Source organism: Dermacentor variabilis, chromosome 1 (assembly GCF_050947875.1).
Source record: "Dermacentor variabilis isolate Ectoservices chromosome 1, ASM5094787v1, whole genome shotgun sequence".
Taxonomy (NCBI): Eukaryota; Metazoa; Arthropoda; class Arachnida; order Ixodida; family Ixodidae; genus Dermacentor; species Dermacentor variabilis.
Genome location: NC_134568.1, coordinates 248,951,913 through 248,964,171, shown reverse-complemented (window position 1 = coordinate 248,964,171; position 12,259 = coordinate 248,951,913). Strand labels below are relative to the sequence as shown.

Here is a 12,259-nt window from a genome sequence, read left to right as displayed (position 1 = left end):
CTCAGAGCTGCGACATCCCAGAGCGTTCGAACGTTACCGGCGGCGGGCACTCAACGCTGCTCATGTAGCATTAAACACATCGTGAACACTTCATACGAAATGCTATGTCACCGGGAACCACAGCATTGTCATTACACCTTAGCACCGGGTGTCTGATTTTGCTTTAAGATATGCGTAGCGGGTGCACTGCTACTTCGCAAACGTTAGGTCACGATACTCTAGCGATTTCGGACGCACAAAGATGCCACATAGGCATTATGAATATTTTCCACGGGTGCACTAGCTAAAGACGACTGGGCTGTGCGACCGCCTTTAACTGCACGGTGAACGCTGTTGTGTGCGTGTGCGCGTCGATTCTTATTTCTTTCTTTCTACTTTTTTATTTTTCTTTCATCTTTCCATCCAGCATGCTGCTACCTGGCTAACCTTCCTGCCTCTCTCTCTCTCTCTCTCTCTCTCTCTCTCTCTCTCTCTCTCTCTCTCCATCGTAACGCAACGAGATTTGAATTCGCCCGCTGTCTGCGGGCCATGCCCGTTGCTGAAACTTCAGTACGCTCCGTTTAACTTGCCCGCGTTATCAGGTGGCCTTAACCAAATGTGCAAACGGCTCGGCGAGCGCGCAAGCTTTGGCGTCACCGTGTTGTTTACAGAGGGTTGCGTTTGTTTTCCGCCAAGAGGTGGGGTAATATGTCTTGTGTTGCTAGCTCCTCCTCATCCACGGAGATTCGGGCATGGCGGGGCAATTAACACGGACACGCTTGGCGCTTCCGCTAGCCTATATATATATATGGTATATTTATACACTGGCTGCGATGCTCCAACAGAAGAGTAACCCCACTTTAATTGCATCCTGCAAGCGTCCAGCAGGTGAAAGCAGTTGTCAGCAAGACAGGTCGTCACGGGCGCTAACCGGCCGCCTATACGGCGCGGCTGCCGCGGGGCGCGCAGAAACCAGCTGTCGCGTGCGCGCGCGCAATGCCACCTCCCCCTTAACTACTCCCCCCCCCCCCTCCGTTTTATTTCTTTTGCTTCTTGATCATTTCTTGTTATTATCTCTTGTGTGTAGCCACAGCGGCTGCAGATGTTTCACGCTAAATTAACCTCGAAAACCACTTGCATGAAGAAACATCGGTTTCATCTGTATATGGACGCGAAATTCTACGTGCAGACGCTTTGCGACTACCATTGACTTGAGAAGGAAACATGCGACTTTTCAAAGCTTTATATCCTTGTAAAACTACGTTTGTGCTGGCTTTATTGTGAGAAAGCTTTTTTTTTTTTCAGCGTCAAATTATAGAAAATTTTCCTTGATTTGGTATGAAAAAAACAACAACAAAAATATCTTTTCAGTTTCGAGTGGCACATTTCGCTAGGTTTACAGACAACGGAATGTATATACAGTTGCCAACAAATGCAATGGGCTACTGGAAACACCCGACCAGCCACACAATAGTTATGCGCCTGTGTTGGGAAGCTTTTCTTCTATATGGCAAATTTTATGTGGCGGTTGTGCTCTCGTATTCGATAATAGCATGCCACCCGAGGTAGTACGTACGCTTCGAAATTTACGTCACGTAATGCAGCCAAAGTCATGCTCTGCAAATATCGTGTTTTATTTTTCAGGAGATTTAAACACAGCGTACAATTCGATGCTTATGTGGAGCTTAGTATCGTTTAGGCATTGAACCTCTCCGTGAGTAAGATTTTCAAGTAAGCAAAAAGCAGAACTTTGAACTCGAAACGGCAGTTGACGAAGTACAAGAGGGAAGGGGGTTAGCGGGTCGCAGGGCAGGCAGCTGGTGGCCACATTTTCAATCGCGTCACGCCTATGTACACGTTCGGCTGACGGGCCTGTCGTTACATTAACCCCTTAACGTCAATGGGACACATGTGTCCCTAAAACTGCAACATGCCTTGATAAATACGTTTTGCCCCTAAAGACATGCATACTGGCGGCAATTTACAAAACCAGCGATCTTCCGTTATCGAAATATTTCAGTTCGGTTCCATGACAAAACGCTGACGAAACGTTGGTGGAGTCGCGCCACAAAAGGGTTCTTCACTGACGCTGAATTATCTCCTTGTTTTGCAAATTTTTCTAATCAATATAAAAAAATAATCTGCGGAATATAAAGTGCAGTGATGAAGGCTTTTTAACAAGTAAAGATTCGTGAACTTAAACGAGTATAAACTGCTTCTTTAGCGAGAAATGGGCGTTGGGACATCATGTGCGTCCCAGTGTAACGTGACGGAATGCTGGAGGCCAATTGGCGGCGTTCGCATTGCTTGGGGTGGCATTTTCGTGCTTTAATAGCCGCTTGAATTGAATAAATATGCTTTGCGCATTTACGTGTGGCCTTGTTTACTATATAAAACTACTTATTTCCAAAATTATGCCAGGAAAACGCAAATTCCTCGTATCAGTAGAAAACGATTGTGTAAGATTTTATTTGACGACAGCGACGATGAGTCTGCTTTACAGCTTGAAGATGTTGATAACGTTGGTGCAGAAATTAACGCAGAACACCCAAAGAAGTAAGAACATTCAAAGTCACCGAAAGAACGAAAGAGGGAATGTGTGTCAGAGAAAATCTCGCAATTGCTGCTCCCGAAGACCATGAGCGCAGTCAAAGGATCTTCGAATGGAAGAAGATGCATGGTGAAAACTGAGCGAAGCACAGATGATGCCGGCGTGCAACACGAGGAAATGAAGTGTATTCGTCAGTGCAAACAACCGGTGGATATAACACTAAAAATATATTCTGTTGTTATGAAGTTGGAGAGCTTCGTAAAAATGCTTGTTAAGAAAGCACTCGGTATGCCGAGCTAAACGGGAACGTCTTCATAACGTGGGCAGAATAAATCAAGGCTTTTCTAGTTGTCTAGCTTTTGATGAACTATCACGTCCTATCAACTCAAAGAAGGTATTCTATGAAGTGAACTGAGAGCCAAAAATAAATTACTTCCTTCGAGTGTTATTTGAATTCCTGGACATTGAAGTAATCAGTGCCAAAATTATGTACATCAGACTGCAACCTGACAAGCCCACTATGCCCGCTCTCACATTACTGCAGAGAGAGAGAGAAGGGAAGACAGAAAGGCAGGGAGGTTAACCAGACTGAGTCCAGTTTGCTACCCTACACGTGGGGAGGGGAATGGGGAGTGAAAGAGAGAGAGAGAGAGAGAGAGAGAGAGAGAGAGAGAGAGAGAGAGAGAGAGAGAGAGAGAGAGAGAGAACTTAGGTGTAGGATGTCTATAGTCGGGCACTCAGGTCTGTTGCCCTCAGGTAGCGAAAAAGCGCTCGAACTGCTTTCTGGGCTTTTGAACTGCGAGGCCAGGCTCCCAAGATCTTCGCTTCCGTAAATGGCCTGTCATCCAGTCTATTTAAGGCACATTGGAGAGTCTCACGTTGATTATCGAAGCGAAGAGTGGCACAGAAGGTGACTGATGGTCTCTTCACACTTGCACTTAGCGCACATTGGTGAATTCGCCATTCCAATACGATAGCTGTAATTACTACATTACTGCAGTTCTGCCAAGCAGTTACATGGGTTCTTATCGAAATTTTTTTGAGCCAAGAGGGGAGCACACGTCTTGAGCAGATACGCAGGCGTATGAGAATATACACAAAGCCAAGAGGCCCCCGCGCACAAATAACAAAAGCTCCCGCTCAGAAGAGGCGCTGAGATTGTTCCAAATCAAAGCTTGACCTCCCCCCTCCTCCCCCCCATTCACCTGCAGCAACATTTACAATGTTCACTAGTGCTTCCCTTCACCAAGAAATCGCTTAATGAAGTTTTACAGTGGAAGAAAATAAGAATACTACGTAGGTGTTCGGTTCTGTTAAGGTACATAGAGACAGATATGTCCCAGAGAGTAATACATAAGCTAACGGGAATATGTTTTTGAAAGGTGTCCCATTGTAAAAACTGTTGCACAGAGCGACGAAGGCACAGGATTTAAGAGTGAGAACAAAACACGACAGCCGAGCGTTTTCGCAGGTAAGTCCTGTTGACTCGTGCCTTTGCGCAACAGTTTTAATTATGTACAGCCAACTAGCCCACTCTGTAATTTTCCTTAGCTCCATTACTGTTTGGAAGGCCAAAAGAAAGAAAAAGATACAATACATCAATAATTTCTTGGTTCATTGACTTATATACCTGAGGGGTTTAAACGCACCAGAACCGTCCGACTCATAGCCCCCATCATAGAAACGCATTTCTCCCCGCCAAGTACTCACTGAATCAAAATGAACATAAATGTACGCGAGATAGTCTACGTTCTTCTTGCGCTCGAAGATCACTGTGAATGCGTTCAGCGCAATACTACCAGAAATTGCATTGTCTTTTCAACGTATTTTTTTTTTTCAAGGCACCGTTCCTTTCAACCTATATCGTTCGCGCCCTAAGTACCTGCAGCCGGCAAACACGTATACCTGAGGCTGTATTGAATCGCATAAGCGCGGGTCGAGTCTACTCTCGGAGGGAATTTCAATTGAACTTCCGGCTTGCAGGCGCCGTGGACTGTTTGTGTGGTTTTAGTGCTCGAAACAGAGCTGGCCGGAAGGGGAAATATGGGGGAAAGCGCTAGAGGCACTAAGCAAGGCTCATAGGCTCGTGGGGAGCCCGGCTGTGACGAGTGGGGCGCGCCGCGGTGGCAGCAAAAGCAGTAGCAGGCTTCACTGAGCCCGAGACTACGTCAGGCTAATCCGCAGGGCCGAAGTCGCGGCGCTGTCGCTTCAATCGCCCGAAGCAGCCGTCGTCCTTGGCCAGGAGGGGGCGGAGGGTTGGAACAAAAAGCGGTCCACTGGCTCTGTTGTAATTTGTCACGGCCCCTGGGCCGGCAGCTGCACCTCGGCCTGTACCATATTGTTTTTCCCGTCAACTTCCGTCTGATCGCGCTTCCGGTTCCGCTTCACTCGGCAAATAAGACAGGCGAACCTAATGCATGACACGAAAGAATGTCGCGCAAGATGTGTGTTGATGCAGGAAAGCGTGAGCAGCGATTTCTCTCAATTTTCACTGCCTGCGTCGAGGTGCGTGCCTCCTCATTTCGCTCGCTCTCCTCTTCCGCTGCCATCTTTTGCGCCTCTTAGCTCGGCGAGCGCGTTAGCCATCCTGCCTCCTTCTCTCCATGCTCACGACGCGCCGTTTCGATGAGGCCGCGAAACGCTTTTGTTTACCGACGAGCGGCGTCAGTGACGGTCCGTTGCGTTGCCGCCTCACAGTGCCTTTGCTTCTTCTCTCATATTTACACCGCTTGCGCTGTATGCGCTTTAGAGTGACACCAGAAAGTTTCAATTAATATAGCGTATAGAAAGCTAGTCCTAAAGTGCATGGGCTTTAGTAAAACGACGCTCCGCGACGACGAGAAATCAGCGAGTGACTCGCGGCTCTATACCATTTGCACGCTAGCCTGATGCGAACCCGATGCCGTAATTTTTTTAGCGAAGCCTTCTCCGATACCTTTTCGCGCTTCGTAATTGCTCAGAGCGACGCTCCGCCCACGCTATCAATGGGATCAGCCTTCCTTGAACGGTGGATTATAAGAGTGGCATTGAGCAGAACGCAAGGCATCGCTACAATATCACTGCCCAAGGCTCTGTATTCCTCATAAATGGATTGATATACGGCTGTAGTGCAATGGCTAAACCGGCGGGTGTGCGCTAAATTACGGGCTCGGAATAACTCAGCTCCTGTGTTTCCCTGCATATTAACATTTGCACACGTCGCCAGCGACGAACCTGATGCGAGACGAAGCGCAAAAGCACATTAGGCTTTGCTGGAACTAATAAAATGATTCGTTTTGTAGGGCTCGACGAATTGGAGCAATATTCGGGCTATGAGAGATTCCGTACACTGAAGGGCTCCGGATAAAATTTGTCGATTTTTCACTGGCAAAGAATGCAAACTGGTGCTTATCTGGTTACCACTGCGGCGAAAGCGAGAAACGTTTTTTACCATGTTCAACGAACTCTTACCAGCAGCAGCGCACACACAAAGGCATCCTTCAATATGATGATTATCCCAAGCATTCGCACATACGCACAACGGATGATCGGCAACGAAGCTGGTGGTAGAACGACAGCTGAAGAAATGGCAATAGTAGTGGTAGTAATAGTAATAAAGTTTATGTTTAAAGGTTCCATGAATAATAAACGAGTTATGGATGAATAAAGAGCACGCGTAGTTCAGTGTTCAGTCTACCATAGAAAAACAAAACGAATTTGAAGGGATAGACAGAAGCAAAAAACAAGAAGGGGAAACAAACCAAGTTTACGTGAAAACCGATAACTGAAACTCGGAATTTGTGTGGTGATTTTAAAGAGAGCACATAAATATTACTGTTAAATTAGTGCGGCAATATTTTGTTATTGTAAAGGAAATCGCACATGGCAGGGTAAACACCCCTGTGGCTGAAGCCCAGAGCCGAGGCTCCGAGAGAAAGGATCATTGGGGAAGTGTGGGAAATGCCGAGGCTCTAAAAACGGACTTTTGAGAAGCCCTTTTCTTTGGATTGAGAATAGAACGGTAGGATAAAAAGGAGTGATGAACAGTTTCAGGTTCGTTTACAAAAATAGCATAGGGGGGACTACTTGAGATCTGATCTGTGCAAATAACGATGCTGCGCAGGAATATTTCCTTGTGCCCCTCTTTCTCAAATGCTGAGCCTTGCAGCTTTCGTCGAATCTTTAATACACGGGAAACTCAAATAGTGACATTCTGGCTAATTACGACTTTATGCATTTTAATTCGTCAGTTTGATCCTCGTCTCTACTCTTACGACTTTATTCCTTCGGTATTACGGAAATTTCTGTCTAGGAGCCTTCTGCCTTATGTAGGTTCCATGTGTATTGTGCATCACATGCCGAACGGGCGACATCATCGTCTTACACAAGTAAGCAGTCTGAGAAATTCCATGCAATACAGTCAGAAGTTTCTCTCTCTCTCGCTCTTGTTTTTATTTACGCGTGCATGGGATTACTGATGGAGAATATCAAATGGATCGACGGGAACATAGTAGAGAGAGAGAGAGAGAGAGAGAGAGAGAGAGAGAGATTAGGTGGAAGGAAAGAGAGCATTACTCTAAGAGGATGCCTCGTTGCGCCTTCTTCAGGGAATGGTTTCATACCTAGGGGCGCCTGTCTGCCTGCCGTACCGAGGAGCGCTGTGCAAACAGAATGTGTCTGCGCGTCTTTATTGAGGCCGCAGGATGGCGACAATGCGTTCGTTATGCAAATTTGCTCAGCTCATTCTGAGCCAGCAGAACAAGTGGCTTCTAACAACCCGATGGATGTAAGCGCTTAGGCGGCAGGCTACGCTATGCAGCGGACGTAATCGGTCGATCCGAGTAAGGCAAGGTTTACAACCTACGACATAGAGGTGCCGGTGGAAGGAATAATCATGGCTTTCGTACGCACCTAAGGAACAAGCTGGAGAGCTGTTTTGGACTTACCAGATATTTCTCAACCTGTCAACAGAAGTAAACCTATAGTATGCGATACAACTGATGCGAATTGAATCGTGAATCAGAAATATTTAGAACATTTGGTGAAGTCGGCTAGAAAGAAACATATCACGTGCATGCCATGCAAAGTTCACCTTTCTTTGAGAAGTGGCCGGCAAGATTTTCGTTTAGGAAGCAACTTTAAAATGGGCACAAGTTCGAGGACTTCTAACTTAGATCAGTGCCCCGTTTGGGGAGATGGTTGTGCCATGCGCTACCTTCTCCCTGAGAAAGCTGTGGAAGAGCCTTCGGATGCAAATTAAAGCGCTATTAGTATTTTTAGAAAATGGGACAGATATATGGAAGAAAAGGAACTTTAAAACCTAGCGACCAAATACGAAAATGGGTGATCTTTCTTTTCTTGCAGAGAGACAGACAGAAAGAGGTAGGAAGCGTGCGGGCAACGACGGGAAGGGAGGCGGTAGAAGAAGCAAATGGTTTTAGGCACGAAGACTACTGATATCCCTTACGAGAAAGAGAAATGATGTGGGGTTAAGAGAGGTTAAGCAGTTTGAGTCCGGTTCACTACCCTCCACTGAGGGAAAGGGGACTGAAAGATGAACAGATGAAGAAAAATTCAGAGTATGCATAGACACGCACACAATGAAGCGTTCATCGTTGAGTTCGTCACAAGACGAGAAGATTCGTCGTGAACCCCCCCCCCCCCCCCCCCCCCCCCCCCCCCAATACGTGCACCGCACTATCAAACTCTGCTGGATTCTTCCATCACGCGTTGTAGTCGTCAAAGGCACACGCAGTGAAGCAGCATTCAGCATTGAAAAAGTAGGGGGAGAGGGGAGGAAGTGAAGTATTATGGTAGTTCATTGGCAGAACACTCCCTTAAATTGCGTTTGTAAAGTCAACAAGTGGCAACTAGCGAGGAGGTGCAAATGCACTTAATAAGCAGCAGCGCAGAAAGAACAAAGGACACAGGAAACGTAAAACTGAGGCTACGAGCGCTGAACTACATACTGAGAGAGAGGGAGAGAGATTTATGATGAGGGAGAAGCTCAGAGGTCGTCGGGAACACTAAGAACTGAGCTTTATTGCTGACGAACCGACATACATGGATAGAATATCATCGGTGCGGCGAGCATGTAAAAAGCAGCATCAAAAAGCACAGATGTGCTATGGCATCTCTGAAGTGTCATAGTCTATTAAATCACGTGGTCACTTTTATTTATTTATAACTGCGCAGTTTACATATTGCTGCCGAACGAGAGAAAGAAGGAGAGAAAATAAAAAGGCACGGAAGTGAACCATACACGCATCCGGTTTGCTACTCTACACAGGGAGTGAAAGGGCTAAGGGATAAATATAGAGGAAAGAAAGGAGAGTAAACATTGAGAGCGCTGCTTCATCCGGACGTGCATATTGACACCACCAGGTCTGTAGAGGTCGGTTTCCGGAATTGAGGTATTGGTTTTCACCGTGGCAAGGAGCTTGAAATGCTTAGCATGCCTTCATTAAAGTATACAGAAAGCAAATAAAGCACTGTCAGTGTATACCTTCTGTGATTTAGTAAGAGCACACGAAAGCGGACTTCATCAATTTTATTAAACATACAACCCTCCTCATTTCTCACTTCAGCGCTTATTCACACTAAGCAATAAGTTGGCTAACATTGTTCGCAACAAGACGAAAACCTCGCTATTGGTGGCCTTGTCACAATGGGCGACCTACAAATTATTATTATTATTATTATTATTATTATTATTATTATTATTATTATTATTATTATTATTATTATTATTATTATTATTATTATTATTATTATTATTATTTGGTTTTAGAACATCTATACAATGGACAGAGAAGAAAATAAGGGAAGAAGCAGGCTGGCAACTAACAAAGGCCACATTGCCTGCCTATAAGGTGAAGATAGAAATTGAAGATTCGAAAAAAGGGAGCAAAGAGAAAAGGGAATGAACGAGATCACAGCTCACAAATACTAATATAAAAGAACGACAAATAGAAGTATGGCAGTATAAGAACAGAAATAAATAACTGCAGGTCGTGCTAGTCACAAAAGAGACAACGCACGCACGCACGCAAAGAGAGAGCGGGAGAGAGAGAAACTAAGAGGGCGGCGATTTGCAAGCATGATTTCAACACGTTATTTGGCTACATGTTATTTGGGTGTGAACAAGGAACCCGTACTCAACAAGTGGTGACGAAGCTCTTCGGCTAATAGTTGCGCAACAACGTCTGTAAGCAAAAATATGTTGAACTACACGATCGGAGTCTGCTCGGACGCAACTCTTGTCTCGTCAACATAGCCACGTGACAGATATACTACGGGCGGGGCACGGTGATCGGCCATATGACAAACCCCAAAGTACGTGTCACTCCGCCTACTGCGCCGGACCGCATTAACACTGAAATAAATTTAAAAAAAAGAGTGCGGTTACTTCGTTTTGGCATGGGGAATGAAAAGTACCCCTCAAACAAAGCAAAAAGAAAACAGAAGGAAAGATAAAAAAAATTGTCATGGCATCATTGCGCGCCGAGAAAATAACGCGGCCGCACATTTTAGCCAACGCTGTCACTCGTTTTCGTTGCCGAGTCTGTTAAAATGCGCAACATTTCTGCTGTTGCCAACGCTGTTAATTTGTGTAGGATGACAAGTTGCTTGAAACCACATGCAGATGTCGATGAACAAAGTGGCCGACCGTTGGGAAGCAAGTTGGTCGGTTGTTCGGAAACATGTTCCACGTGTGTTCCTATGGAACATGTTGCAAAACAAGTCTTAAAGAGGCTGACCACTGGAGACATATAAAGCGACGTTCTTGCAAGATCCAGAAAAATTGGATCTAAAATTTCAAGTCTGATAGGCTAAAGCTGTCTTAACAAGACGACCGGATTCCCGCCACAAATTTTAGTCTCCGACTTCACGCTATCACGAGAGCTGCGGTAACACTGCAGACATATTATTTCACGTAGACTGTGCATAGTATTATCAAAGACAGCGCAACTCAAACACACGACGTGACCAGTCTGGGCCGTATTCACGAAGTATAGTACTTGCGCGAACGAGGTTTGAAAGATAAAGTAAACCATGTTAGTGAACATAAGGAACAAAAACACTTGTCAATTCGGCTTCTCGTTCAGTAGTCACGGAGTTATTTTTCGTATGCGTCGTCCGAGATCGGCCGTGGCCGCTGCAGGCGTCTTTTAATCATGACACTCGCTTTATGAGTGGCCGGCGCCTGAATGATCGGCTGGACACTCTTACGTAAGGGAAGCCCCATGAGTACAAGCTCTGGAGCCGAATTCGCAAAGGTTTTCGTTCGTGTCTTTTGCCCTATGGCCGGTCACCTTGGCTAATAATATCTCCATCACCACTACTGATTGGCATCTGCTCTTACGAACAGTTTTACAAGAACGTTTTCAATACGGGCCCTTCACAAAAAGCTCTTGCACCAGTATTATTGGCACGAGAAAATTCCAGTCAATCCTCGTGCTTGACGTACTTTAGCGAGGCGGCCGGCCAATGGCGCAAAGCACTTACGAACGAAAAGCTTTGTGAATACAGGCCCTGGCTTTTTGTTGTTGTTGTTAACCCATGGCGCTGTTTTGCCATCATTGTCCCTTGCGCCAGAAATACTCATATATCGCCCTGTCATCGTTTACTGACCCTTAAGACACACGGACGTGAGCAACCCGTGGCTTAGAAACTTAAGTGTGGCGTGGTCTGCCGGTGCAGCTGATGGGCGGCGGCGGCTCGGGCCACTCTCCGTCTCCTGCCACGGCGGCGTGCTGCGAACCGGCGCGCCCGCTGGTCGGCGAGTCCCCCGGCGCTGCGCCGGTCACGGCGGCCTCCGGGCCCGTGTGCTCACTGCCGGCGGCCGGCTCGTACGACTCGCGCCTGCTGTCCAGCTACCCTCAGCTGGCCACGCCGCGCTTCTACAACGCCGGCTACGGAGACCAGGCGGCCGCAGCAGCTGACTACGCGAACCTTGCCGTCGACTCGTCCGCCTTCTACCCGACACTGGTGAGTCGAGAGACATGTCTATTGCGTGGTCGTCTTCGAAAGATTCCTCACGCTTGGTTGCGGTCAACTTAGTTGATGTGCTAGCGGAAGCTGTAATATGGCCTCAGTGAACGTAATTTCGTTTGTTAATTATTGTCTATTCTTTCTTTGTTTTCACTCTCATTGCGCGTGATATGCCCACGGTCTCCTGCGAACGTCTTAAGTCGACCAATTTATCGCAATGTATACACCTATTCTTTTTCTTTCCTTTCACTTACCCTAAAGGCCCATCGGTCATTACATAGGGGTGGGAGACATTCTAGTACAATGAACACCGAAAATTTCATGTGCGCAACAAAAATTACCGCGGTACTAAACATTTTGTTCAGTGCTGCTAGAAAACAATTTAGAGAAACACTTGCATAAAGAAGTACAAATACACTTCCTCATTTACAAAGGTAGAAATATACAAGAAAATACTTGCATTGAAAAATACAATACAGCAATTTGGAAAAGCAAACACGGCAGTATAAAAGAATTACTTCAAAACAGCATGGGAATATAAGTAAAGCATGTTGTCAGATTGAAAATTTGATGTCATTTCACAGGGGTGGAAGCAATGCAAGACATCCTTGTGTTTATGTTAGCGATCTTTTAGTAAGCGAAAGAAATCGGTTTGGTGCTTATGAAAATTTATCTGCATTGACTACGTCAGCTACTGACCTCAACAACTGGTCCCACTCCTGAATTGCCAAGTGGAGGAACAAAAAGCGGTGTAGG

At 46.1% G+C, this 12,259-nt stretch overlaps 1 protein-coding gene across 1 annotated transcript in view; it reads left to right on the top strand.

Annotated features, from left to right (window-relative positions):
- The window catches only part of LOC142573239 (uncharacterized), a 209,540-nt gene that overhangs the window by 55,835 nt on the left and 141,446 nt on the right, over window positions 1-12,259 (top strand). Inside the window, exon 2 of the mRNA XM_075682844.1 lies at window positions 11,213-11,500. Within this exon, the coding sequence (XP_075538959.1) occupies window positions 11,213-11,500 (288 nt within the window). The remainder of the gene's footprint in view (window positions 1-11,212; window positions 11,501-12,259) is intronic.